Source organism: Pithys albifrons, chromosome 2, assembly GCF_047495875.1.
Source record: "Pithys albifrons albifrons isolate INPA30051 chromosome 2, PitAlb_v1, whole genome shotgun sequence".
Lineage (NCBI taxonomy): Eukaryota > Metazoa > Chordata > Aves > Passeriformes > Thamnophilidae > Pithys > Pithys albifrons.
This window is the reverse complement of record NC_092459.1, coordinates 30,099,681-30,127,359: the sequence shown is the minus strand read 5'-3', so window position 1 is coordinate 30,127,359 and position 27,679 is coordinate 30,099,681. Positions and strand designations below refer to the sequence as shown.

The window sequence follows — 27,679 nt, the reverse complement described above, 5'->3', positions numbered from 1 at the left end:
ATGTTTGATTAAAATGTAGTTACTGGGTAGGCAATAGTGCTGTCCCCACCAAAGTATTTAAAATAGAATTTCTGCAAGGTTTTTATTGCCCTGTCTGAGATTTAATAGCCTCAGCACTAAGAAACAGCACAGGTGATTTGAAGACAGCTCTGCAAACTGCACACCAAACTGCAGAGACCATAATTATCATTTAGGGTCAGATTTTGAAAGGTAAACAGATACTACAATGGAGAGGCAGCCATGTTGGGATGATAAAAGCATTTATTCTTTGAGAAGAGCTTTGTACACTTGAGTACAAAGAAAAAGTTTGCTTGCAAGTTAAAATAGTCTACTTCTGTGGAAGCGAAAATGTATAAATGCTTGCTCATTATCAGTTCATCATCAGATGCTTTCTAAGCTTGTTATGACAAACATATTAGCTGAATAGGCTTTGAAAATGTGTAGATAATCTTAACAGCACAAAGGATGCTCTCGAACAAGTGTAATTACACACTATTAAAAGCCAAAAAGAGCATGATTCTCAAATGTTTAAGATCTAAGTATTATTCTCAGTGAGTCTCAAATGTTTTATTCTGTGGAGATTATGATCACAAGATTATATGTAAAATAAAAATGGGGATGAAGGATGATAGAGTCTTAAGATGTTTAGAAGCTGACGGATCATGTTGTAAAATTTTAGAAATCAAGGGGAGACAATGTTGATATTGTATGTAATGTTCATTAGAGATCTACAGAGTGTTGCAATTCATTCCATGCTTGCATTCTAACTTAGAGTGGAGCATAAAGAGCCCAAATGAAAGTCTATCAAAATGAGTAAAAGACTGATGGATTGCAATAGGATATAGTCAGTTACCATATAGTTTGTGCTGGTAAAGAACTGACAGTTCATCAATAATTGTGGTTATATGCAAGTTTGGATATTTTAAAGAATAGTGGCTTTGCTTCTAAACTTGCTAAGAAGAATATGTATTAAATATTACTGCTGTTAAATGTCTACTGTCAGCATCAGTCACAAGAGCATTGCAACATATGTTACATCATAGTGTTTTCCACTGCCTCAAACGCTTACATTCTGCACTATAGCAGTAGGCACAGAAGAGGCAGTATAAAAGGGATTTTAATGTTTTTCTTTTGTTTTGCTGAAGACTACAGTTGGAGGGCGTCAGAACAGCGTGGTGATACAGAAGCTGCAGCCTGACACACCGTATGCTATTACTGTGTTGTCAATGTATGCAGATGGTGAAGGGGGACGAATGACAGGACGAGGCAGGACCAGTAAGTAACTTTTTCAGATCTTCTTATTAGGTGCAATACAATATTGATGTACTGCTTTTCGAATTAGCAGAGAAAAGTTTCTTGTGGAGAAATTAATCCCATCTGTATTTGTCCTTTGGTGGGATTCAAATATGTAAAGTAAGAAGACCTGTCAGTCTACTGGCGGTAGGGAAACTGTAGTCCACTACCTCAGACTGGATGCGTGGCTTTTAAGGCTGAGAGAAACCCTAATGATACTTTGGAACTTTTTAATAATTTTAATTTTTTAAATATTTTATGCCAAAATTTAGTAAACACCTTAAAGCATCTGAAGGTATGTAACTTTCATGTGTATGTTGTTAAGCACCTTCAATTCAGACCTTTATAGTGTGCACTCAAGAGTCTACCATTTCATGCTAATGAATAGTTTTGATCATCCTATACAAATCACTGAGTGATTTGCTATCAAAGACACTCCGGGCATAAAACCCATTTGACTATGTTTAATTAATTGTTTAATTATAAATTTATTAATACAGTTGTACATAATTTAATAATGAGCTTGCACTGGAAGTCAGACACAGCCATGTGTCTGGTGAGGAATGAAGAAAAAAATTCTAATGAGCTCATTGCATAATTCTAAAATAGTATCCAGAAATACAATTTTGCTCCATTTAGCTTATGCTGCTGGATGGGGCTGATGTATTTTGACAACATTTGACATGAACTACTAAACCTGTTGATTTTTAAATTTCCTAATGAAACATTTCATAGTCATGATCTGACAGCACAGGTGAGAGACTATGATTCCCCCTTTCTGACAGTTCCCTGATCTGTTTCAGAACCTCTGACTACTGTGAAGAACTTGCTTGCTTATGATCCCACCACCAGTACTCTGAATGTTCGATGGGATCACGCAGAGGGAAGTCCTCGCCAGTATAAAGTGTTTTATGGACCTACAGCTGGAGGTGCAGAAGAAATGGTAAATTCGTCATGAGGATCTCACTGTCTCACATAAATTACAGCTCATGGTGCTGGTCAGAGAATGCTGCTGAGTGCAGTGGGTCTTGTTTGTCTGTGCACTGGCTTTTTTGCTGTTCATGGCTATCCCTGGAGAAAATGCACAGCATCTCCATGAAATTTAGTTACTCCCATATGTATCAGATGTTTGATTTTATGCAGTAGAACAACAGTAATTACTTCTTAGCATAGAAATTTAATGCTACACACAATTTCTTGTTTGTTTTTTCTTAGGGCAGTCTGTGTGAATGTAAAGCTGACTTCAGGGTGTACAAAAGGTGCTAAAGATAGCAGACCTCATTTCTACCCATTCTACTGCTAAGAAGTCATGTGACTGTAGGCAATCAGCTGCAACGATATTTCTGAAAGCAGAAAAATACACATTCTAATCTCCTGAATTTACTTAATTGCTAAAGAGCTAAAAAAATATTGAACATTGGAACTCTTGCTGCAGGCTGTGAAATTCTGTTATTTCCCAATTGTGTTTCTTTTGTACCCTGAAAGGTGTAGTACAAGAATTGCTCCTGTTACGGTAGCATCTAGATTGCTACTGATGACAAATATTCTTAAATGCTGTGGAGTTTTGTTTTCTAACACGAGCTTCTCATTACTTCTTGTCATTGGCATGTCGTGGTGTTATGTAATATTTAGTTTTTTTGATTTAGAAAGTGACCTCTTAATGCCTCTGAGCTGCTAAATAGTAGCCATTAAAGAGATCACTGTGGATTTTGCAACTATTGTTAGCAGAACAGGATCTGGACCCAAAAGTGAAGGGAGCTGGAAGGGATTGTAGAGGAGAGCATAGAACTCGATCATTTTTCTTAAGTCTGAGACAGAACCTTCTTGAAAGGCAATTGCAGTAGACATCATGAACCCTGTTACTTTAAGCTTCACCTTTTGTAAAGTTTTATTGCATCCAGTCTGGAAATGAGATGTGGTAGAGAAGTGAGAAACAAAAAAAGGTTAAACGTTTTTTACATATTTATGTAAGTGTCATACCTCTAACTTTCTCTTTAAATTTGTAGACAACAGTACCAGGAAACACAAACTATGTCATCCTGAGGACTCTTGAACCCAACACACCTTACACTGTAACTGTGGTTCCAGTTTTCACAGAGGGCGATGGTGGACGTGTCTCTGTCACTGGAAAAACTTGTAAGTAAAATAGTCCTTTTCAAGAAAATGTTAAGATTTTTTATGTGAGTGGCTCAGATCATTAGAAATTGATTTTTCATCAAAAGTGGAAGTTTATTTCCCTCAAAGCTAAAACACAAATGCGAAAAACTGTTTAGCTGCTTGGTTACAGTTGTAGCTCTGTAACTTATTCCATTTTCTTTGCTTTTTTTGTCCACATCTCAGCCAAGCTCAGCTCCTCAATTGTGAAGTGAATTTACTGTTTACTTCACAGAATTGTAAAATTTTAATTGTAGTACAGTAGCAATACTGGTGAACAAAAAGCAAATATTGATGTTAATCCATGCTAATGTCCATACCAGGTACTTTCCAGGGAATTTGAGCTCCTAATGTCAACATGAGCTAAAATGTGTGGTTTGTGGTTACTTTTCATACATGTCTGATCACCAACAGGATAACAAAGTGTTATGATCATACTTTCAGTTTTCAGTATAAACATGTACTTAGCTGCCTGGCACTGAGATTTGGAAAGAGTAACCACTGAGGTTCTTAGATTTGTAGATTTGCGGCTAACAAAAGTAATTTGTTTATCTTGGGCTGTTGTGCTTTTCATCTTCCTTTGAGCTCTGTTGTAAATTCAAGTAGAAATAGGACTCACATAAGCAACTTTGGAAAACCTAATTTAAATTATCCTTGATCTAGTGGAGAGAGGAACACCAAGAAATGTTCATGTTTACAATCCCACACCAAACAGCATGAATGTCCGTTGGGAACCTGCTCCAGGTCCAGTACAGCAATATAGAATTAATTACGCTCCACTGTCTGGCCCAAGGCCATCAGAATCTGTAAGTAATTTAGTTTTTATACTTTTGGTCAAAAGTGTGTGGAGAATATTGATTCCTTCAATGAGTGAAAAAAGAAAGTAATAAACTCAGGCCCCCTGTCTGCCCAGGAGTGTCTCTGCTGCAAACACAGTAGAGTTTAGTCCATTGTAAATAAAGGCTTAATTTGACGAAATGAAAGAAATAAGAAATAAGACTCTTCTATTTAAAACTGTGTATTGAAAATGAAAGATGAGCTAAATTAAACCTTTTTTTAAGAGAGACAGAGATAACAAATATTTATTGGGAAATGTTTAATTATGAAACCAGCTACCCAGTTTATGTGATTTTACCACCTGCTTACCCCAAATCATTAGTGTTTGAGTAGGTCTTAAATACTGGAAGTGAAGTCTAGACATGGGTGAAAATTTGCCCTTTGGATGTGTAGTGAGACTTCTTGGGTGTGTAGAAATAAGTGCAATTTTGAACCTTTGGCTGTGAATGCAGTCACACAAAATGTACATCTGTATTGTATATGTACAGATGAATGTGTTTTTATGCAAGAAAATTGGAGAATTTTTAATGTCTTTTATATGTTAATAAGCTGTGATAGAATTTACTTTTTTAGTTTCTCTTCCTGGATGTTTCTTCTTTTTTTTTTTTCTGAACTATGTCCATGTCAAATGTAAAAAGTAACTATTCTATTTGCAGAATGAGAACTCCTTATGTACTTGTCTTTTTTTTTCCCCCACCTACTATTGAATTTTTGTCAATATTTTTTAGTTATTTTAAACTTGTATTTTAAAACTTCGTATTTTAAGCTCTTATAGGATGTGGGCAGATGGTCATGTTCCCAATTTTTTTGTATTTCATTTAAATTTGTTTCTAAAAAGACATGGTGTAAACTCAGCTTTATTTATATAGATGCCTTTTGTTTCTATTTTAGATTGTGGTACCAGGCAGCACTCGTGATGTGATTCTGGAGCGCTTGACTCCTGACACTGCTTACTCCATAAATGTTATAGCTCTGTATGCAGATGGAGAGGGAAATCCAAGCCAAGCACAGGGAAGAACATGTAAGAGGCAGTCAGTACTTCTGTTGTGAAATATATGTCAAAATGGGTGTGTGAAGAATTTATAATATTGGCGACAGTCACAAATAATGTAAGCCATGTAGTGCAACTCTGAGATTAGTGCATCTGAGTTATGGCTGAAGCAATTATAGGCCTCCATGGGAGTGAACTTTTGCTGTACTGTCTGTCAGTTGTGGTACATGCATAATCCCCAATGTAATGTTCACTTATGACATAAGCTTAATTTGAATGTTTAGGAGTTTAAGGTCTGTTCTTAAAAGTTCAATTACAGATAAATAACAATTTGTCTTTTGGAAAAAATGTAGCACATTAAGATGGGTAAATTAGCTGCCAATATTAAAAAAATATGCTTCATGCTCTGTGTCTGACATGTAATTGTATGTGTCAGCCTGCCAGATGTTTGGGTTTTTCCTGGAGATACCTAAACACCAAAACCTCCTTGTTACAACTTAACTTGTGGGATCTTTGGTGGCTTACACTTAGCTGCTTTGAAATTCATTCTAGAAATAACATGTATAGAAACTGTCAATGGCAATAATGTCATCTCTCTTTTGCAGCTTCTGTGCTTTCTCTGTTAAATCCCCATATTCATGTAAAACTTGCAGATGTGAATGTAGTTATACTTGTCTGCAGGAGTCTGAGAGCAAAATGTATGTAGATGCTCACGTTGCACATCTCGTTCATGTTCTCTCCCCTCCATACTGCTCAAGTTCCTCTGGTTAGGCCCTATTTCTATTTAAGATCTTCAGGCACTGCTGTATTATCATTGACTTAATCTACCTGTGTATATTTATTCAGGGTTTCAGAAGGGCTGTTAGCTTTGGTTTCAGGGTAAGATTTACATCGACGAGGCTGACACTGAACTAGAAGTATCATGCCCCAGTCAACCTTCTGCATTGTCATTCTTTAGTGCCTCGCAGTGGACCAAGGAATGTGAGAGTGTTCGATGAGACTACAAACAGCCTTTCTGTACAATGGGACCATGCTGATGGGCCAGTCCAGCAGTACAGAATCATTTATTCACCCACTGTGGGAGACCCTATTGATGAATATGTAAGTTCTGTAATTCCTTAGGAAGCACTATGTTCTCAGTTGATTCTTTAGGCTACGGAAAAACAAAGATACCTGTTCTACATGTAGTACATTTCGCAGGCTCTATGCGTTCTTTGGTCATTGTCAATGCTGAGAAGCCATGGTTTGCATGCAACAGGTTTGTTTTCATAAAGTTGTAGAACATATGTGGTTTAATGAACAAGTTTGTGTGCAAAATAATATTAAATATGTGAGTCACAGAATAATCAGAAGATTCTGAGCAGAACCTGCTTCCTGGAATTTAGTTGAAATGTGACACAGTGAGTAGCCATCTATTACTTCATACTCTGTTCATTGTAAAGTCAGTGTGCTAAGATACAGAATAAACATAAGTCTGCATTTTATAAACTGAAGAGAGTTGGCAGAGTCTAGTAAGAAAACAATGGTAACCTGAACTTGCTGTTGTAAGTTTAGGTATGAATTGTAAGTGTTTGTGTTTCATTTCCTGCAGCTTTATGATAGCACAAATTAGTGTGAAGCTTATAAAATTCTTGGAGTATTTATAGCAAAGCTAAACTCAAATCCTGTAGAAGTCAGTGGCAGAATTCCTGTTGACTGGCCACCATCCAAAATGTAAAATGTATAGAATGCTATTTAAATTCTTTTATTGCTTGTATTTACTGTATAGCACATGCTGAAAAATCACTGTTTGAAAATTCTTTACAGCACCTGTTAATGAGGACACACATATTTAGCAATACATATCTTTGCAGAAAACACTGTACAATTTGTAAAAACACCAAGTCTCAAACAACTGAAATTTTTAATCAAGTGTTAATAGAAAATGCTGACTGGGACATGCTTTTGAGATAGATTTTCCTCAAGTTACTAGTTTCAGTGCTTTGTGGCAGCTTTATGAAGCAATATCATCTTTGGGATTATACCTACATTTTCATTAAAAGGGAGCAATAGTGCATGTCTGCACCAGGAAGTTGAAGAGATTGAGGAATGCATAAATAGAGACATTTTTTATATCAAAGTATTTAGACCTTCCTTCTCAGACTAACATATTTCTGCCAAGAAAATGATATCAAAGATGAAGGTAATGAAAAGGTAGAGATGAAACTGCTGAGTAGTGGAAATGACTTTAACTTTTGCCCCCATTTTATGAGCTTTTCCCTCTGATTTGCTGTCTCCAAACATGTCATGACTTCTTTGTTTCTATGTGGGAACAGCACTGAAATCTTTATGAAGAACCCCAGCATCGCAGTCTGATGTGAGGGCTGGGACTGAAGAGTCAGTTTGATTTACCTTTTTTTGCTGACCATGGTGTTTTATAATTTGAAATATCAAATACTAGTAATTGCTTATAGGCTATAACCCTTAAGATATCCTGAATTACTTTTTCTACACTGGACATAAAGAAAAGTGCCCCCAATGTCAAAACAAATTTTTGTTTCTCATTACTATAATTACTGATCAGTGACAAGACTGTGAGTGTCTTTGCCTCTATTTCTTTTGTGTTCTAGACAACAGTTCCTGGCATAAGAAATAATGTGATACTACAGCCACTACAATCAGATACACCCTATAAAATTACTGTTGTTGCTGTGTACGAAGATGGAGATGGTGGACAACTGACTGGAAATGGCAGAACTGGTAATTAGTTTTCATATTGTGTATTCTTTTTCAAATTTAAGACATATTCCTTGAATATTCAACGTTGTTAAAGTTTCCTTATGTTAATTAGGTTTTTGATGTGTTTGTTACCTTCTAGAACAACAGTGTGCATTTCTAGAGGTTGAAAAACAGTCACTAGTCTAATTAGAATGGTTTTCTTTTTTTTAGTTGGCCTGCTTCCTCCTCAAAATATGTATATAACTGATGAATGGTACACACGATTCCGAGTTTCCTGGGATCCTTCACCATCCCCTGTTCTTGGCTATAAAATTGTATACAAACCTGTGGGTAAGAAAACCTGTTCATGCTGAGTGTACCAGTTTCAGAACAGTGAGTAGCTAAAGGCAGATCAGAGTAGAAGTCATATGTATCGTGAAATATTTGTGCTAAAGGATCTACTTATTTCCTTTGTTTACTGATTTTCCTGAAAGCTTGTCTTATTATCAATATTTTATAAAAAACCCAAACTATCAAACACAGTTTCATACATTCAATTATAGAGATTGAATTGTACAGTTAACATTTAATGCAGTGACCTGACCTGATCTTTACCTCTTTAATACCTCTCATTCTTCTAAGGGTGTGAACTAGTGTATGTGAGATGAGCATTGGACAGGTATTTAGGTGTTAATGACCTTCAGAACCTTTGTTTTATGTGACAGTCAAGAAATATATATACTTTTCTAGAAGTTTAAAACAAAATTGCATAGTAGTTAGTAAAGCTATGTGTATGTTCTGTTTGCAACATTCTAATATGAAAAATATAAGAAATCTGTATGCTTTGTTTGAAAAAAAGAGACATATTTACTGACATGTAAGAGATGGAAAATAGTTTAGTAGCTCATGTAATCATGATTCTGTCTCTCTCTCTGTACTGAATACTTTCTTTCAATTCAAGGTTCAAGTGAGCCCAGGGAAGTTTTTGTGGGAGAAGTGACTTCCTACATCTTGCATAATCTGTCTCCTAGTACTACTTATGATGTGAATGTTTATGCCCACTATGATTCTGGAATGAGTATACCTTTGACAGATCAAGGCACTACATGTAAGTCAGAATAATTTTGTTGCAGTCAACTTAGATACATAAGATGATCTGAGTTAACATTGATTATGAGATTTTTAAGGCTGGTTTTTAGAATGTCCAAGTATCCTCTCATGGAAAATACTTATCATCTGTCCATGATGTAGATCTTAAAAACACTAAGCTTGGTAACAGTAATGAAGATATATTTTTAAGTAATGATTTGATGATATAAAATTTTCTAGTCTACTTCCTAAAATTTTATTAAGCTATAGTTGGAGTCAGTATTTAACAGTTTCCAGAGCACTACAGACTCTACCCATGCTAAGCAGGCCTAGTTTTTTGCTACTCTGCTTTTACCTCACAGGAATGTCCTATGGTTGAAAGTCAACATTTCAAAAAGAGATGGTTTTAATGATGGCTTCAGAATCTTCAAAAAGTTTCTTCAGTTAAGATGAATCAAGAATCCTGAGTTTTGTTGAATTAGTACATTCTTTTCATGCTACCATATATATGAGTCAGATTTTGATTTTTGGTAGTCTCTTATTTCATAAAGAAATCAATGTACTTCATGTGAAAACTCATAAACTAAGCTGTTACCCAACACAGGAAGGGTATCAGATTTAGGACCTTTGTAAATAGCTAAAGAGGGATCTCTAGGGTGTAACATAAAGAGATTTAACTACAAACTGCTCCTTCTTTCTGTGGGTATATTTAAAAATCACATTCTGGACCAACCTTGCTAATATAATTTTCATTTTGATGTTCTTTGTCCATTACATACTATTTTCCAGAGAACAATTTATCTCTTTCTCTTTTCACAGTGTATTTGAATGTCTCTGACCTAACAAGTTACAAAGTAGGCTGGGATTCTTTCTGTATCCGATGGTCACCTCATCGGTCAGCAACTTCCTACAGGCTGAAGCTAAACCCAGCTGATGGTAAGTGCATTTTATTTTTTGCATTTTCTGGAAAAAACATAATTGTATCATGTTAGTGACAGCACCACTTATTTGTCTTTGTGGCAATTCCCCACTATAAGCTATGATACATCTGATTGGGCTTTAAAGCTCTGAACACAACCTGTCTTTCTCTAGTGGTGAAAAAGCTGCAAAGAAGTGCTGCTTATTGTCAAGTGAACTTTTGTTAGTGGGAATCTACTAGTTACCTGTTTTCACATGTAGACTGCAATCTTAAACTCCAATATGCTCCCGGATTCATAATTCCCACACAATCTTGATCTAGAAAGGCTTTTGTGGGACAAGAGTAAGACTGCTGTCCCATTGTCTCCAACCTCCTTTCAAGAGATCTCTAATTTCTACACTTATTTGTACACATATTAAAAGGCAAGTAGTAAGTTCTAACTTTTTTTCTCTTGGGCTTTTTTTGACAGGTTCCAGAGGACAGGAAATCACAGTACGTGGTTCAGAAACAAGCCACTGTTTTACTGGCCTTTCACCAGACACAGAATACAATGCTACCATCTTTGTTCAGACCCCTAACCTTGAGGGACCTCCAGTCTCTATGAGGGAGCGGACAGGTAGGGAATAGATACTGTGAAGCTTAAATTTTGGCCGTAGAACTTGTCTTGTTTTAGCTGTAGAACTTGTCCTTCTCCTAAATGGCTTTCAATACTTCTTTTAAGTGATCTTTCTCCTTTCTCTCAGTGTTATGTCAAATGGAGCTTATGAGGGAAAGAGAAATTCCTATCCTCTTCTTCAATATTTTCCAAGAACTTGGATGAAAAATAGATGCATTATCAGAGTGCAGTGTTACTGAGCTCATGTAAAAGTGTTCTTGTTATAATGAAATCATGTACTTTTGTTTTAACAATTGCTATAATCTCATTATTCTTGTAATACAAGAAAGTTTTCCTTGCCAATTGTAAACTTTTTACCTAGTGAGAAGAGATAAGAATCTTTCTGTTGGATAATATAATATATAATCTAGAGTTTTTCCTTGAATGATATAACTTACATGGAGTAAACAAATTATTATTTAATTTCAGTTCTCAAACCTACAGAGGCACCAACTCCACCACCTACTCCTCCTCCACCTCCCACAATCCCTCCAGCTCGGGATGGTATGTTGATTTCTAGAATTATTCAGTATTTTTTATGTTGTTACTGCACTACTTCATAATTTAGTTCCAATTTTCAAAACTTTAAAAAGATTTAAAACTAGCACAGCATTTTGAGGAAATGAAGTTTGAAACCTTTCCTAATGCCATCCCTTTGTTCTATAGCTTTACTAGACTTCAACATTTCCTTGTTTAAAACAGCAAGATTCAAACATTTGGGGAAAAAATTATTGATATTCTATACCTCTGCAGCAAGTCTGTGAGATTATCTGCTCTCAGCAGACAATTTATGTTTTATGGTAGCTGCTCATTATAAAAAAGGCATTTAAAACATTTGTATTTCATTCTTAAGCTCTTCCTCATTCCTTGAACTTTTCTTTGAAATATTTAAATAAATGTTTTTGTGTTGGGCATTAGTCATCCCCCAGGTTTACTTGCATGGTAGTAGATGTTTAGCTGAATATTTGTCATTCTTGAATTACCAAATGTTGAAGCAGTTATCTTTATTTCATGATGATACGTGTTTTGAGGGTTCCTTTTCTTGGTCTTTCAGTATGCAGAGGTGCCAAAGCAGACATAGTATTCTTGACTGATGCTTCCTGGAGTATTGGTGATGATAACTTCAACAAAGTAGTGAAATTTGTTTTTAATACAGTAGGAGCCTTTGACTTGATTAATCCTGCTGGAATCCAGGTCGGTTTGTTATTTCAGCTGTGTACATTTTGGATAGAAACTAAAGATGAAGCCAAATTACTACAGTTACATCTGATTTTTACTTTCTTTCAGAATGCTGTAATTTTTTTATAGTATATTGTTGTACAGCACATATATATGGGTGTGCATGTCTATTATTTATTCAATATATTGGTCATTTTGTAAATGCAAAGGAATGCCAGTCTATTTTGTAAAGCTTATATTCTGAAATACAAAAGTTTCGGTCACTGCAATAGAAGAATGATATTAAGCTATCGGAGACTGTCCTAAGGAGGGCAGCATAGACAGTGAGGGGCCTTGAAGGGAAGCCGTATGAGAAGGGGCTGAGGGCACTTTGTCTGTTCAGCCTGGAGGAGACTGAGGGGAGACCTCATTGCAGTTACAACTTCCTTGTGAAGGGAGGAGGAGGGACAGGCATCGATCTCTTCTCTGTGGAGACCAGTGAAGAAAAAAGAAAATCAGAAAAGGAAAAAAAGGAAAGAAAGGAAGGGAAGAAAGGAAGAGAAGGGAAGGGAAGGGAAGGGAAGGCAAGGCAAGGCAAGGCAAGGCAAGGCAAGGCAAGGCAAGGCAAGGCAAGGCAAGGCAAGGCAAGAAAAAGAAAAGAAAGAAAAAGAAAAGAAAGAAAAAGAAAAGAAAGAAAGAGGGAGGGAGGAAGGAAGGAAGGAGTATAGAACTATGTGTGTATAATAATACTTATTTGAAAAAGACTTTTTGGTTATTTTGTGCTTATTCATACACCACAATAAATATTTCAGTGGAGAGATTTGGTCTGAATGTGGAGGTATGAGACTGAACACTGCAATATATTCCATTTCAGGTTTCATTTGTGCAGTACAGTGATGAGGCAAAATCTGAATTTAAACTTAATACGTTTGATGACAAAGCCCAGGCCCTGGGAGCTCTTCAAAATATTCAGTACAGAGGAGGAAACACAAGGACAGGTAATGCTGACCTGTAATTATATTTCCTTGAGAGAAAACATTTTCAGAAACTGCCTCATTATTGTAATATTGCATGGCTGAAGAACCAGGTTTTTCTGTTGTGTTTTATCTGTGTGACTCTTCCCCTTACAAAGTAAAGGAAGATTTTTTTCTCTTCTGGATAATATGGATGATTTCTTGTTTATTGTACACTTTGTAGGCAAAGCCTTAACGTTTATCAAAGAAAAGGTTTTGACTTGGGAGAGCGGCATGAGACGAGGTGTTCCCAAGGTACTTGTTGTTGTCACAGATGGTCGGTCTCAGGATGAGGTGAGGAAAGCAGCGACGGTCATTCAGCACTCTGGTAAGCAATTCACAGTACCTGGCTGTTTCAATTCCATATTGCTTCAATTAACTGGTGATCCTCTACTCATCTTTTATGGATTCAGAAATTTATGCTATTTGGGAAAAACGCAAAACCATTTAAAGAATTTGCACTTTGTGGACCAGAGTTATGTTTTCTCTGTCAAGCTTGCTCTCTGGGAAAGGATGTGGCTTCCCAAAGCTTTCAAGTAATTCCTCATGCATATCATGTCAAAGATGTGGTTTTCAGTTACTTCTTTCTCTTGGACCCCAGGGGTCATTGAGAAGTGTACTCTATTCTAGTGCTTATGATTTAATGGGCTTGTTTTTTTGAGATTTATGTTTTATCTGGTATAAACCAGTAGATCTTCAGTTAAAGTAACTGCTTTGGATGGAGCTAGGTCTGAATGGACTCCTTTGTTCCCTGTTGAGCTGAGAAGCCTTGCAATTTCCCTTTAGATTTTCAGAACGTGGCTTATGTGAGTGTAATAATCTATTTCTGTCCCGGCACTCAGAATTTAGCATGTTAGTGCATGAACCACCTAGAGTCCTATCCCTGAACAAGGAAATGTACTTTCTTATGGGAATCACATGAATGTATACCACAAGCTATCATCTTCTCTGTCTTTGTGATCTGAAGCAAGTAGCTCTGTCGGATGGTTTCTGTAGTCGCCCTGGACAATCTGCTTCAGTGCTTAACTACCTGAGTAGTAGGACAGTTTTGCCTTGGGTTTCAACTAAGTCTTTCTTCAGGCTAGCGAAATGATTGTCTTCATTTACCTAGTTAACTAGGAAAGCAGCCGATCACTGTCCACTGTAACAGGCCTTCATATATGAAACCTGTTGTCATTTCCTTTTTCTGTCTTTCCTTTTCTAGCCTAACAAACCCATTTCCTTCAACCTCCTTTTGATCAAGTTTTCCAAACCTCTTATCACTTTTACTCTCCTCTCTGCTGGCTTTGGTTTCTACATATCTCAAATGTTATGCTCAAAGCCAGACAGAGTGTTTCAACCAAAGCCTCATCAGAATTGGTTACAGAGGAATAATTATTTCCTTTGGAAAAAATTAATATGTAAATAAAAATACCTTATTATTTGGAATAAATGTGAATTCTGCTTTCAGCCTTCAACCAGCATTTCCAATGTCTGCACAGTTTCTCATCAATGAAATTTACACCTAATGATATGATTGAATTCTAGGGTCTGGGTTCTCCTTTTCTGACTTAAGACATCAACAACTAAATGTCGAATCTAAGGTCATCATGTAGTGTCCTTTTATGATTAGTGAAGAAAACAGACAGACATCTACAGACAGTGACTTTTTCTATCTTGAATTCAGCATCTTAGGGAAGTAAAATGAATTGCACGTCTGTCTGGTAATAATAGAGAAAGACTAGACAACTAGCTTAGACTTCCTGTTAACTTGGAAAATGAAAATTGGTGCAGTGAATACTATCCTAAGAAAGTGAAAGAGAATCTGAGAAACACGAAATGCAGTAGGTGGCAACAGACAGACAACTGGATAACTAAAAGTCTGTACAGAGATTTTGGCCATAGAGCAGAATTAAGATAATGTATAGTTGAGAGAATTTGACATGTTCTATTAAAGATTGAGGGAACTACATAGCCAAGGCTGCATGAGACTGGATAATGGCCAAGAAAAATCAGTGAGGGAGAAAGTTTTGAAAGATGCAAAACCCAGTATAAACCCTCCAGAGCTTTGACAGGGTGAAAAGATATCCAGAATGTATGCTCATAGGTAGATCTGAGAAATCAGTGACAGAGATGGTTTGTGAAATATTGACCTGAAAAATAGTAAGTATGTTTATTATATTTCAAGTAACAAGTGTTATTTTTACAGGCTTCAGTGTGTTTGTGGTTGGTGTGGCTGATGTAGATTACAATGAGCTGGCCAAGATTGCCAGCAAGCCCAGCGAGCGTCATGTGTTTATTGTTGATGACTTTGATGCCTTTGAAAAGATTCAAGATAACCTTGTCACCTTTGTGTGTGAGACAGCTACCTCAAGTAAGTAGAAGACATTGGTTTTTCTTTTCCCAAATTAATTTTGTTTATATACTGCTACAATTGAGTTGTGGGTTGACCTTGGCTGGACACCTGCTGCCCACGAAAGGTACTCTATCACTCCCCTCCTCATCTGGACAGAGGAGAGAAAGGTCAAGATAAGGGCAGAGAGCAATCACTCACCAGTTACTGTCATGGGCAAAGCAGACTTTATTAGGGGAAATAATTCATTTATTGCCAATTAAATCAGAGTAGGATAATGAGAAATAAAATCAAGTATTAAAACACCTTCCCTCCACCCCCACCTTTCCTGGGCCTATTCCCCATTTTCTCTTATCTCCTCAGCCCCAGCAGCACAGGGGAACAGAGAATGGGCGCTGTGGTCAGCTGATCACACGTTTCTTCTGTTGCTCCTTTCACCACAGGGGGAGAACTCACACTCTTCCCCTGCTCCAGTGTGGGGTCTCTCATATGGGAGACAGTCCAAGAACTTGTCAACATGGCTCCTTCCCATGGGTTGCAGTTCTTCATGAACTGCTCCAGCATGGGTCCCTTCCATGGGGTGCAGTCCTTCAGGAACAGACTGCTCCAGTGTGGGTTCCTCATGGGATCACAGGTCCTACCAGCAAACCTGCTCCAGGGTGGGCTCCTCTCTCCATGGAGCCACAGCCCTTCCAGCAAACTGCTTGAGCATGGGCAGATATCTGTTCCCTGTAGACTTTCATGGGCTGCAGGAGGAGAGCCTGCCTCACCATTGTCTTCACCGCAGAGAAGACCAGGAATGCAGGGGAAGCTCTGCTCCAGTGCCTGGCAGAGTTGTTTCTCTCCTCACATATTCTCACTGCTCTCTCCAGTTGCAGGTTGTTGTGCCATTCCTACACACATAACCCCCCACCTCGCCTCCCGCTCCTTGTTGGGTCTGCTTCCCCCAGCTGCTACCACCACTGCTGATGGGCTCAGCCTTGCCCAGTGGCAGATCCATCTTGGAGCTAGATGGAACTGGTTCTGTTGGACACAGGGGAAGCATCTTGCAGCTTCTCACAGAAATCACACCTGTAGCTCACTCATTTGCAAAACCTTGCCATGCAAATACAATACAAGTTCCCATCTCATTTAAGGTACATCAACAGGAATATTCATATAAGAAAGTTAGATTTCATAATAACTGGATATAGTTTAAGGAAGCAAGTTACTTTTTAAAAATTTTGAAGTAGGCATTGTATTTTAAGTAATCTTGTCCTGTATTTCAAAAGTGCTGGTATAACAAAAAGAGAGTTATAGTCAGTGACAACTTCTAGATACTTTAAGAAGAAGTAGAATGATGCCTAATGTGAACTGCAGGACACAACTGGTCTCTTACTTACCACTGAAATAAGGTTGCTAAAGAGGTACAGCTATAGTGTCTGATGCTGTTTTAGAATTATCTAAATACAGTTCAGTTGTTTACTCAAGTGAAATCCTTCTATGGCAAAAATAAGAAATTCGCAGGCCTGTCATGTGCAACTATGTGCTCTCTAACTGCCTCATCCGCTGGCTCCTGAGGAATTACATAAATACACAGTTTTTCCTAGTGAATCTGACAGTTATTATGCAGCTTGACTCATGCCTTAAATATTCATGGAAAGACTGTGTCATTGTCCTCCTTTCTTCTTATGAATTATACTCTTAAAATATTTGTGGGTTCATTTGTTATTCCATACAATTCATCACAGTAGAAATACCCTACTAAAAGTGACAAGTAAGGATTTTGACAGTACGTCTACCACAGCACTGGACATGATGGCAAATGTAACAAAAGTTGGCTCATAATTAGCAATAGCACAGATTTCTTGGTAACAAAACTTTCTGAAGTATACAAATATATGTTCATATCCTGTTAGGTTTTGTAGGTTTGAATTATATGTTGTTTCATGTCTTTCAGCTTGTCCCCTTATTTACTTGGAGGGATACACTTCACCTGGTAAGCAACTGTCTAATATTTTGGCATAGGTTCATTTGTGTCTTTTACAGCTCTACAGTATTTCTGTTTTTTATTTTCTCTCTGGACTTAAAGGTTTCAAGATGCTGGAATCATATAATCTAACAGAGAAGCATTTTGCTTCTGTACAAGGCGTATCACTGGAATCAGGCTCTTTCCCAAGCTATGTAGCATATAGACTCCACAAAAATGCCTTTGTCAGCCAGCCAATACGGTAAGTAAACCTGAAAGACTCATATTTAGGGTGAGCACATGAGGAAGGACTAATAGAGCTTGTAGATGATAGCATTTGTGTCTTATGGAAGATGCATTAATTGGGTGGTCTTTTTACTGAACACCAAGAAATATACTTCAAAGAATATCTATCATTGTTCTCATTATATGGTAATCTATTCCTTTCATTGCAGTCACAGTTCACTATTAATCCAGTTGTTTATTTTTCTTTGAGATTATGCTTCTCAACCATTTGAGTTGCATATAATCCACAGTTTATACTCAGGCAGCTGATCAACAGCCTTCTTAGTATAACAAGCTCTGCATTGCCAGAGAGAAATAGGTTCAATATGGTGAGATTAGCATCACTTTTTCAGAAGCATTGTTGCTACCGCAGTAAGCAGCACATTGATGCCAGTGACTTAGGGTAGTTTCTCCTCTACTTGATTTGCCTTATTTGGAAAATGGAGTGGAGTTTTCAAGGGCCTGTGCTCTTAGGGCTTGGTTATGGATGGGTAATATATGGTCATTCTTGCCAACATTTTTCCACAAAGAACAAAAAGACTTAGCAGTTAGTTTTACTAAGAGGGGAACAGTACCTCTGTCTTTCTCTCTTTTATTTTTTCACATTTGCTTTTCTCCTGTCCATTTAAGTTTCAGAAAAGGTTATTCTGGTTCAGAGGAGATGCCTAGAGATAACCCATTGTTCCTATTAAATTTAAGGAAATTTAGTAGTCTTTTCACAGAAGCTTTTGAAACCTTCTGAAATCCTGCCAGATTGCGTAAAGATCAGATCTCAAGTGCAGGAGCTGAGGTTTATGAAGAAATAATTTCTTTTTTGCCAGCACTCTTGGATCACAAGTTTAAAAGAGGAGGACTTGAGGACTTTTGAGCTCATTGACACATGTTAAAAGCTATAGGGCTGACAATTCTCTGATGGCCTGGATTTTTACAGTCTACGGAAGTACAGATAATCCCAGTTTTCAGTTAAGTTAGACCTTGCATTTAGCAGGATCAGCTGATGAAAAGACAATAAAAAGATAGACTTCCTATTTATTTCATTTTTTTTAGAATGTTGTGATGCATAGTTTAATGTCTGCTATAAGAGGTGGAGAACTTGCCAGAGTATTCTGGATGTTGTTTTTCACGAGAATCCAGAAAATAAACCTCATTTTAGACTGAGCCAACAAAACAATAAAAGCATACTGATCCTAGTGGCATAGTTGTTTCCATATCTGAAATAATTTATTATCTGCGTTATAACTTGTATTGCTATATCTACATTAATACCTGCATTCTTGCAGTGTGCTGTGTGGTGTTGCTGACTTTGTGCTACATTTTTTATTGCAGTGTCCATAGTTGTACAGGTACATAAGCTTTGCCTAATATACGAAGCAGGTCCTCTCTGCATTTTAAGGTTTTTATGTTTGTGTTCATGTGGCCAAATCCTCATCTAAGTTCCATGATAATGGTTAAAGAGAAGAAATAGCCACCTCCTTTCTTAAAGTTCCCTTACTGCATTCCCACCCTTCCCCTTCAGAAAATACTACAGGCAATTTCAAGCATGTTTTTATTTACTTTCGTCTCTCTGCTATTTAATGTTTAACAGTTCAAACATCACAAATTTAAACCTGAGTCGCTAAAGAATGAGCTGGAGCCCAAATGCATCACCAGTTGCAGAGAAGACATTGAGTATCTCCTTTACTGTATCTGTGCCCGAAAGGCAGCAATAATTAAGTGCTGTTGCCTGACTGAAACATGCCAGATATAAAAAATGAATAAAGCTTCAGTCTTTTTTTCTGTACTTATCGTCAAGGAATTTAAAACATATGTAGTTTACATAGAATCTTGCCACAAGAATACATACCCAAAACTTCTTGGTCATATTCTGGCTTCCTCTATAATCATGATGCCAGGATCAACTGAAGACAGGCTGTGAGTTCATCTTAACAGATAACATCATGTTTTTTATCACAATGGTCTTCTCTTTCAGGGAGCACTTAAAATGTTCTGTTCCTTAAACACTTTGGTTTCCCTGTTAATCTTGTGTTTCTTCTTTGAAAAAGAGCAAATTATGAATCTTATTTTCCTCATGCGTTTCCATGTGAAAAAATGTCTTCATGCTTTCTTAACAGGGAGATTCATCCAGAGGGATTGCCACAGGCATACACTATCATTTTGTTATTCCGTCTTCTGCCTGAATCTCCTAATGAGCCTTTTGCAGTTTGGCAGATTACAGACAGAGATTACAAACCACAAGTTGGAGTTGTGCTTGATCGTAAGGATGGTTATATTTTTTGCATGCATTCTTCTCAAATATTTCCAATCCCAAAGCATTTCTACATGGCAAAAAGATTATATATTTTTAGTTTGAAAAGATTTTTTTTTAAACTTTGGTCATCTATTATTCAACTAAGAGTAATTAATCTAAGCTACATTTCAACTTTGATATTAACTATAAAATCAAAGGAAAGTACATACTTATGGGTCGTTAAGACCACCTATGCCCCATGTTCACCCAAATGAGGGATAAAGTAGATTTTATCTGTAACTGTATCTTAGGACGGTGGTTTCAGTAGCACATGTGGAATGAAATGTGTTGTTTTCATTTATTCCAGCTGCCAGCAAAGTGCTGTCATTCTTTAACAAGGATACAAGGGGAGAGGTTCAAACTGTAACTTTTGATAATGATGAAGTAAAGAAAATCTTTTATGGAAGCTTCCATAAGGTAAAGAATTGAAATTACAAATGTTTCTTTCTGATGTGCTGTTCTTTGAAATAGAAAACAACTAGGCAGAAGTCACTGCCAGTTCTATCTGGTCTTTGGATAGTACTTTAAGTTGACCTACAGACTAACAGATCGTGTAAAATAAGATCTCTGAAGTTATAGCTCTTTGAACCAATATAAGAGATTTTCAACAACTTGTCAAGATTGTGTAAGCGGAGGGTTATATCTGAACAAGAAATCGTAGCCTGGTTCCTGGCACATGAAAGGAGGAGAATAAAACATAAACTGGAAAAAAAAAAGGAAAGGAAGTTGTGGTGACAAAAGTTTGGGTGGGGGTGTAATGATTTGAAATTATTCAGAGAAGAGGAAGATATAGGCAGAGAAAGTGAGTAGGAACAATGTTGGGAGGTGAATAGCATATTGAATAAGGTTCTTATGTTTAACAAATATAGTACATGCATTTTGTGCATACGAATGTGTGTTGATATATTTTTGGCTTAAATTCACTGGGCCTAAAATACTCTGTTGTCATGTTAATTGAGAAAGCAACGATAATGAAAGAGTCCATAAAAGATCTATTTGTGATTTAGAATGAAACTTATGTTTTTTGAATTGTCAAAATGGCTAGTGAAATCCTTGCATGTTACTGTATCTGCCTTGAATTCTGATAATTTTGTGCTTGTCTTTCTAATTTTGTGCATGGAATTATGAAAATTTGATTCCTCCAGGCTTCCTTACCTCTAGTTACCCAATTGTTTGGATGTCAGGCTACATGTATATCTAAAAATAATTCAAAAATATTTTCTTGATGTGTGAAGTATGTATGTTTAGGTCAAGAAAGGGAATTGCAATTACAACATTGTTGGTCAGCTGAAGTACACATTCTCATGTTTTCATTTATGTCCCTTCTGTTTAGTTTAGTTTTCATCTGATGACTAAATATGGCTGGAGTATGGCACTTGTTTTCTTTATGATACTGTCTTCTGCATACTAGTCACTTCCAGCATTCCTTTGAGGATACTGATAAGGGGTTGGCTCTGTCAAATTCCAGATACTGGAGGCCACATTTTCAACTGAGCCCTCCTAGACTGAAAGCCTGGAAAGATAGCTGGTGCCAGCATTATAATGTTTTGTGACTTCATCTGTTTAAAACATAGATAATTACAAAAATCACACAGTACTGTAAAAGCTATTGATTTCCTCAGAATTTGACAGAGGATAATTTCTCAGACTGGTTCTATGTTATATGCAATTATTCTCCTTTTAGACTTTTTAAAATTTATTTAATTATTTTTGCATATATGAAGGATTGATTATGTCACTGATTGTGTAATATAGTTACAATTAGCTTTGGATCACACCCTCATTAAGCAGCCTTTATTTTGTCCTTGACATTTGTCTCTGCCAGTTTTAGTAGAACAACTGAATTTTAAGGAAAGGTATGAATCTAGTGGAGTGAGGAAAACTGTCAGTAAAGTCTAGGATATATATTTTGCTGTAAAAGTTGAGTCATCAACAGGAAGTGCTGTTTAGACACAGAGCAACATGTAGCATGCCTCATTTTACATATCAGTGTGAGCGTTGATACTTCCCTTCTGCAGGTCAGTGGTGTGGAGCTCTCTGCATGCTCCGCTGCCAGCAGTCTGTTTTAAGCGTATGCTGCTAATTTCATTGACATTTAGAATCCCATTTTTGCTTGCTCTAAATATGGTAGAGCTGAACAGAGTTATCTGACAGCACTTATAGTGAAGCTCTGCTCATTTATCAGAGCAAATAGGGAATAACCTGCACACCCTGCAAGCTGCTAGAAATGCTAGAAGTTATGTCAAATTGTTTATTACACTTGCTGGTGAAAAACAATTACAGGGAAAAATAAAACCCCAGAATTTTGTATTATTTTAAGAATTAAACACACTAATACATATGAACAGAAAGTGAACCTAAGGTGCCAAATGATGTACAGGAGTAACAGCCATTTGCAAATTATCTTAAAGCTCTGGAATTATGAATTCTTGTTTATGGAACTATTTCTTAAGCGAAAATGTCTCAGTTATTTAGTGCAATGTGTCATTACCTTTCTTTTTTTCCCCAGAAAGGAATCAAAAGTTTGGATTTCGATAGTACTTAAAGTAGCTGCAGGAGCCTTGTTTTAAAGAGCTGTATTGGGGATTTTTTTCATCATGTAGCTAGGCAGATTTCTCTGGATTCTCTCCAGGATGATTACTGAGATTGCTGTCTGTGTCAGGTTGTTAGTGATCACATCATGGGCTTCCCTAGCTCACCTGCTGGGAAACCCTTATGTATCAGCCATGTTGATTAGCTCCTAATAATGGTAGCAGTAGTTTCAGCTGGATGAGGGAAGGAAAGTAAGATTAGCACGTTCCGTACTTCTGCAATTTCTTCTACCATGCAGTTTCAAAGAAATGGCAAAACTTTACAATACAAGAAGATGTTTTCCAAAATATCAAACATTTTTGTGGTTTTCATTTGATGACTTAGTGGGTCATTCAGTGAAACACAGTTAACTACACCTCACTGTAGGGAAATTTACTTTGGCATGCTTGAATACTCTGTGTTGCATAGCTATGGTGAAAGCTGTTGAATCTGGCAGGTCCCATAGGAAAAAATCTGACTGCCTGAGACAGTCATTAAGTTTATAACTGATGTTTTGGACAGACAGACACTTCTGCTTTCTTATTCTTACCATGCTAGACTTTCTTTTAACTTGCCATTTTGCAGTAGTTAGCCACAGAAAATCTGATAATGAGTGTATGTCCCTCTGCTGATAATCATATGGAAATTAGTTTGCTTGGCTTGTTGATGTGTTTCACTTAGTAGTAAATCAGGAAACTGTCAAACTTTGTCTTAGAAGGTTCCAGAGAGAATGATTAAAATGTTTTCTTTCCTAAAACCTCATAAATGAAATGGTCAGAACTGATTCTATGTGCTGGTGTGCTAGAAATTGTTAAAAGCAAAATGTAGCAGACTTGAATACACAGAGATGTTTTGTTTGTTGTAAACACCAGATGCCTCATTTCATTAGATTTATGTGTAAGCCACGAAATTCAGGCTGGAATTCAAATCTGGCATTGAATCAGTGATTAGCTGACTGAGTCAATTACTTGGGAGAGATCTGCCCATTTTTGGTTGCTGGGGTGTCTTCTTCTTTGGATGGATAGGCAGTTATTCCTGTTTGAACAGTTTCCAGTTGATGTCCTCATTCAGCATTCTGATGTAGATTCGCCTTTCCTAAGTTTTGTGTGCAGATGAAAATGCAGTAATATCTGTTTCCTATGCAATGTCTTTATTTAAATTGTGACAAATACTTAACACTCCAGTAGAAGAACTTGAGTGTTAGGTACCCTTCAGAATTAGTAAATTACATCTGTGATGAGTTTAAACTGGATGATACATTAATTAACCTACAAAATTTAGTAATACAATCAAATTACTGGTTATATGGTGTATAAATTAGAATGAATTTAAAATTTTGTTGTGGCACTTATTTCTTTTATGGGAAGTCTGGCATGTAATACCAAATTGTACTTTGGACATAGTTATCTTTCCTTTCCCTCACCCCTCCCCCCCCCCCCCCCTTTTTTTTTAATTTGCTCAATGAACATTGTTGGGAATATTAATTAAAAAAACCCCACTTGAATGCAGAGCACTGAGATATAAAGCATAAGCACATAATTTAAAAGAGTATTTGGTAAGCAATGCTGATGCCTTGGAGACAATGCTGCATGGGAAAATTTAATAGGGAAACAGAAGAACAAAATCTCAGGAGATTGTTCAGGCACTTAATGACTCAGGAAATGTAAGGGAATCTCTTTAATTTTTATGCCAATTTTTAAAGCAGTCATCAAATAGCAATATGCTTCTGAAGAAGCTTAAAACATAAATGTGTATGTCAGGGATTCTTTACTGCTGATCTTAATGTATTGGTATTTTAGCAATTACATAGATGTTATGTATGTATGGCCAAACTTCGCGAACGAAGATTTGGGAAGGGCTGTCCCCACGTGGGTGTGCCCTTCCAGCCTGCGCAGTGGATTTTAGGTGAGGCTCAGCGTGCGCAGAACTGGCCCCACCGTTTAAGTCCTGAGGTTCATCTGCCACAGCTGAGCGAGCTTGGACGGTGCCAGTGAAGTCCTCAGGACTAGAACCTACAGCACCCGGCATTTCCCAGGAGGTCTCCCATCCAAGTACTAATCCGGGGCTGACCCTGCTCAGCTTCCTAGATCTGACGGGATCGGATGTCAGGGAGGCATATAAAGATGTATATAAAATGTATGCATTATATAAAGTATATAAAGCCCCTGAAAACATTCTGTTGCCTTAAGATGATCTTCCATCAATTGCATATTAGATGTGCTAAAATGGCAGACTCCTGTTTGTTTCCTGGAGTCTCCTGAAAATTTTCTGTTTTCACAGAAATGTAGAAAATTCCCTTACATAACATTTGCCATGGATACTGTACATTTTTGGAAAGATAATCTTTGCTTAGATTTTGTTTGTTCCTCTCAGTACATTTTACTGTGTTTTCCACAAGCACTTCATTCTCTTCTGTAAACATGTTATCTTTATTACACTAATTCCTTTCTCCCTCCTAAATTTCCCATATTTCCAATAATTAATCTCCTCCTCTTCTTCCCTGTTTCCGTTTATTTTGGCATATGTTTTTGTAGCCATATTTCTCTCAAGGCAATTTCTCTCTTGCCTCTTCCATTATATTGTCTTGTTCTGGGCAGGCTTCTGTGGTCACGGCCTGTATCTCAATGCAGCTAATGCTTCTGGTTGAGTCATTCATGGAAACTGAACCCTGGATCTTTGGATCTGAAATAATCTACTCTCTGAACTACAGGCAGAGTCTATTAGCCCGTGGGCAGTCACAGATTCATAAACCTCTTGTGTGGTCCCAGACATCAGAAGAGGACAAGAAATTCTTAAATTCATTTCCTCTCAAAAATTCTTTTATTTTTTATTTTTATGCCATCTTAAAAGAATTTTCAGGCAAGCTTTTTGAATAGCTAATTATAGTTCAACTGTTACATTAAATAGTATTTCTTAGCTGTGCTTGTGTATTCATCTTATTGACCTTCAACACATTCTAAATAGGTTACTATTGTCACAGACTTTCCTTGAGTTTGATATTTTCTACCAGTTGAAATTAAAGCAGGATTACTAGGAAAAAAATTTAAAAAAAATACTACCTTATCAGTGAAATTCTGTTATGCCTTCTAAATATTGCATTTAACTTTTTTCAGGTCCATATTGTTGTAACGTCGTCAAATGTTAAGATTTACATTGACTGCAGCGAAATACTGGAAAAACCAATTAAGGAGGCTGGGAACATCACAACTGATGGCTATGAAATACTTGGAAAACTTCTAAAAGGTGACCGAAGATCAGCAACAGTAAGCAATTACTATGAATCCATTCATTAATTCAAGCCCTTGAAATTTCCTGAGGAAAGCGATCAGAGATTAAGGATTGCTAAGAAACTAGTGTTGCACCCAAAGCTTCTAGTGTCTGTACTATAAAACCTAATGTACTTGACTGAGAAGTTTGGTCTTGATAGCTTCTCATTCCAGCAGAATTGATAGACCAAAAATTTAATAGGTGAAAGTTGCAGTCAGGTAAATTCAAACAAGAGCAGGGATGATTTTCTCTCAATAAGGAGAACAGTTAGGCAGTGAATGCATTTGCTGTGGTTTCTCTATCATCAAACATTTTTAAAAGAGGATTTTTTTTTTCCTGAAAGACATTCTCTAATGAACAGGTTTTCATTCTGGCATGTTCTGTGGTAAGTGTTCTACTGGGTGACCAGAGAAGTCCACAATGAATTTATTACCTGTAAAGCTATAATGAAAAAGTGGATGCTGCTATGAAGGTCACCAGTTATCCTGATGGATTAACTATATTTAAAATGTAATCAATACTATTACCTGGGCTTCATATCAGAAAATTTAAGTCTGCAATCTGACCCACATGTGCAAACCCTATCAGCTCATGAAGATTCATGGTGCTAACCATCAAAAGTTTGGTTGTATTTATCAAACTACAAGATCATAGCTCCTGGGGTGAAAAAGAAGAGAGGAAATCCTTTTACCCTGCAGTCTACCTAAGATTGCCATTTCAGCCTTTCTGCAAAACTTTTCCCTGCTAATGCCAGTGAAAAGTTCTGTTTATGAATCTGAATTAATATATGACCCAAGGACTGCAGTCTTCAGAGCTAGTCCGGAAGTTTTTCAGGCAGATTTAATGTTGAACACTACAGGCACTCAGCCAGTGTAGAAATTCATTGGTATTAGTCATTAAGTATTACAAAATATTTCTTGAGTCACATTATTTGGTTATCTTTTGCCCCAGAACAAGAGCAAACATCAGTATTTGAAGTTCTTGTAGGCTTATATAGGCTTGGTTTTAAATTTTTTATTATTTAAAATTATTTTTTCTGTCAGTGTCAAAAGAAGTAAAAATTCGAATAATGTTGACCTCATTAGAAATAAATTGAGGAGTAATTTTTAATGCTAATGTCACTAGATTTCGTAATTAACATGTCTAGGATCTTTCAAGAGTATTCCATTCTTTTACAGTTAGAAATCCAGAATTTTGACATTGTATGCAGTCCAGTTTGGACTAGCAGAGACAGATGCTGTGATCTTCCTTCTATGGTAAGTAAAAATAAACTAGAGGCTATTCAGAAAAAAGTTGTTAATAGGAAATGTAGCAATATCAATATTAACTTGGTGTTATACCTTGTACTGACAACACCTCTAAATCACAGTTGTCAGAGCAGCCAGTGAACAACAGCTGCATTTCGAGGTTTTGTGTTTGAGGGAGAAAGGTTGTAGTGCAAGATCTGAGCCCCTTAGGAATGATGCAAAAAAATTCACTTATATTTTGTATTTCTGTGATATTGCAGATTCTAGGTATTATGAATGGAATAGCTATTTATTTATTGATTGTTTTAGTTAGTTAGTTTTTTAATATCTGCTTGGGTTGGCATTCAAAAAACCAAAAAATAACTAAATGTTCTTTGTTAGTTAAAGTTGATTGTCTAGTGCATATAAACATTAGAACAACAGAAATTGCATATGAATTTGGTTTTGCCTATGCCTCTGTTGTTAATGCCTTGTATAGCTCACAGAGAAAACTAGCTAAAATTATAAAAGGTCCTGTAGAAACCTTTGGAAACCACTGTTGAGATGTGAGTTTTATTTTTCCTTGAAAACAGGATAATAGAGAATCTTTCTGCTATTGTTTCAGAAAAGCATGATGCCACTGAGTACTTTTCTTTAAAATAGCAGTAACTTTTGTGATTGAATTTTCAGAGAGATGAAGCAAAGTGCCCAGCTCTTCCAAATGCTTGTACCTGTACTCAGGACAGTGTGGGACCTCCAGGACCTCCTGGACCAGCTGTAAGTTACCAGCTGTAATCATTTGCAGTAGACAGGTTTCTAATTTTTAAATTTATGGAAAAATTTTGTGTTGATCCATGGTTTTGTGAAGAAAAGGTCAGGCAGAGACATAGTTTTTGTTAACATGTCCATAACATCATGGTAATCTGTCCCCTTTTCATCTTAATTTGGAACACAGTT

At 36.8% G+C, this 27,679-nt stretch overlaps 1 protein-coding gene across 4 annotated transcripts in view; it reads left to right on the top strand.

Moving 5' to 3' along the window:
- The window catches only part of COL12A1 (collagen type XII alpha 1 chain), a 100,905-nt gene that overhangs the window by 53,895 nt on the left and 19,331 nt on the right, over positions 1-27,679 (top strand). For all 4 annotated transcript variants that reach the window (XM_071548623.1, XM_071548621.1, XM_071548620.1 and 1 more), the window contains exons 32-54: positions 1,146-1,275; positions 2,097-2,236; positions 3,300-3,429; positions 4,111-4,253; positions 5,176-5,305; positions 6,234-6,376; positions 7,885-8,014; positions 8,204-8,323; positions 8,934-9,080; positions 9,881-9,997; positions 10,450-10,596; positions 11,065-11,139; positions 11,690-11,829; positions 12,668-12,791; positions 12,991-13,134; positions 14,995-15,159; positions 17,078-17,116; positions 17,210-17,348; positions 19,483-19,625; positions 19,966-20,075; positions 25,343-25,492; positions 26,675-26,752; positions 27,413-27,499. In XM_071548623.1, coding sequence (XP_071404724.1) covers positions 1,146-1,275; positions 2,097-2,236; positions 3,300-3,429; positions 4,111-4,253; positions 5,176-5,305; positions 6,234-6,376; positions 7,885-8,014; positions 8,204-8,323; positions 8,934-9,080; positions 9,881-9,997; positions 10,450-10,596; positions 11,065-11,139; positions 11,690-11,829; positions 12,668-12,791; positions 12,991-13,134; positions 14,995-15,159; positions 17,078-17,116; positions 17,210-17,348; positions 19,483-19,625; positions 19,966-20,075; positions 25,343-25,492; positions 26,675-26,752; positions 27,413-27,499 — 2,871 coding nt within the window. The remainder of the gene's footprint in view (positions 1-1,145; positions 1,276-2,096; positions 2,237-3,299; positions 3,430-4,110; positions 4,254-5,175; positions 5,306-6,233; positions 6,377-7,884; positions 8,015-8,203; positions 8,324-8,933; positions 9,081-9,880; positions 9,998-10,449; positions 10,597-11,064; positions 11,140-11,689; positions 11,830-12,667; positions 12,792-12,990; positions 13,135-14,994; positions 15,160-17,077; positions 17,117-17,209; positions 17,349-19,482; positions 19,626-19,965; positions 20,076-25,342; positions 25,493-26,674; positions 26,753-27,412; positions 27,500-27,679) is intronic.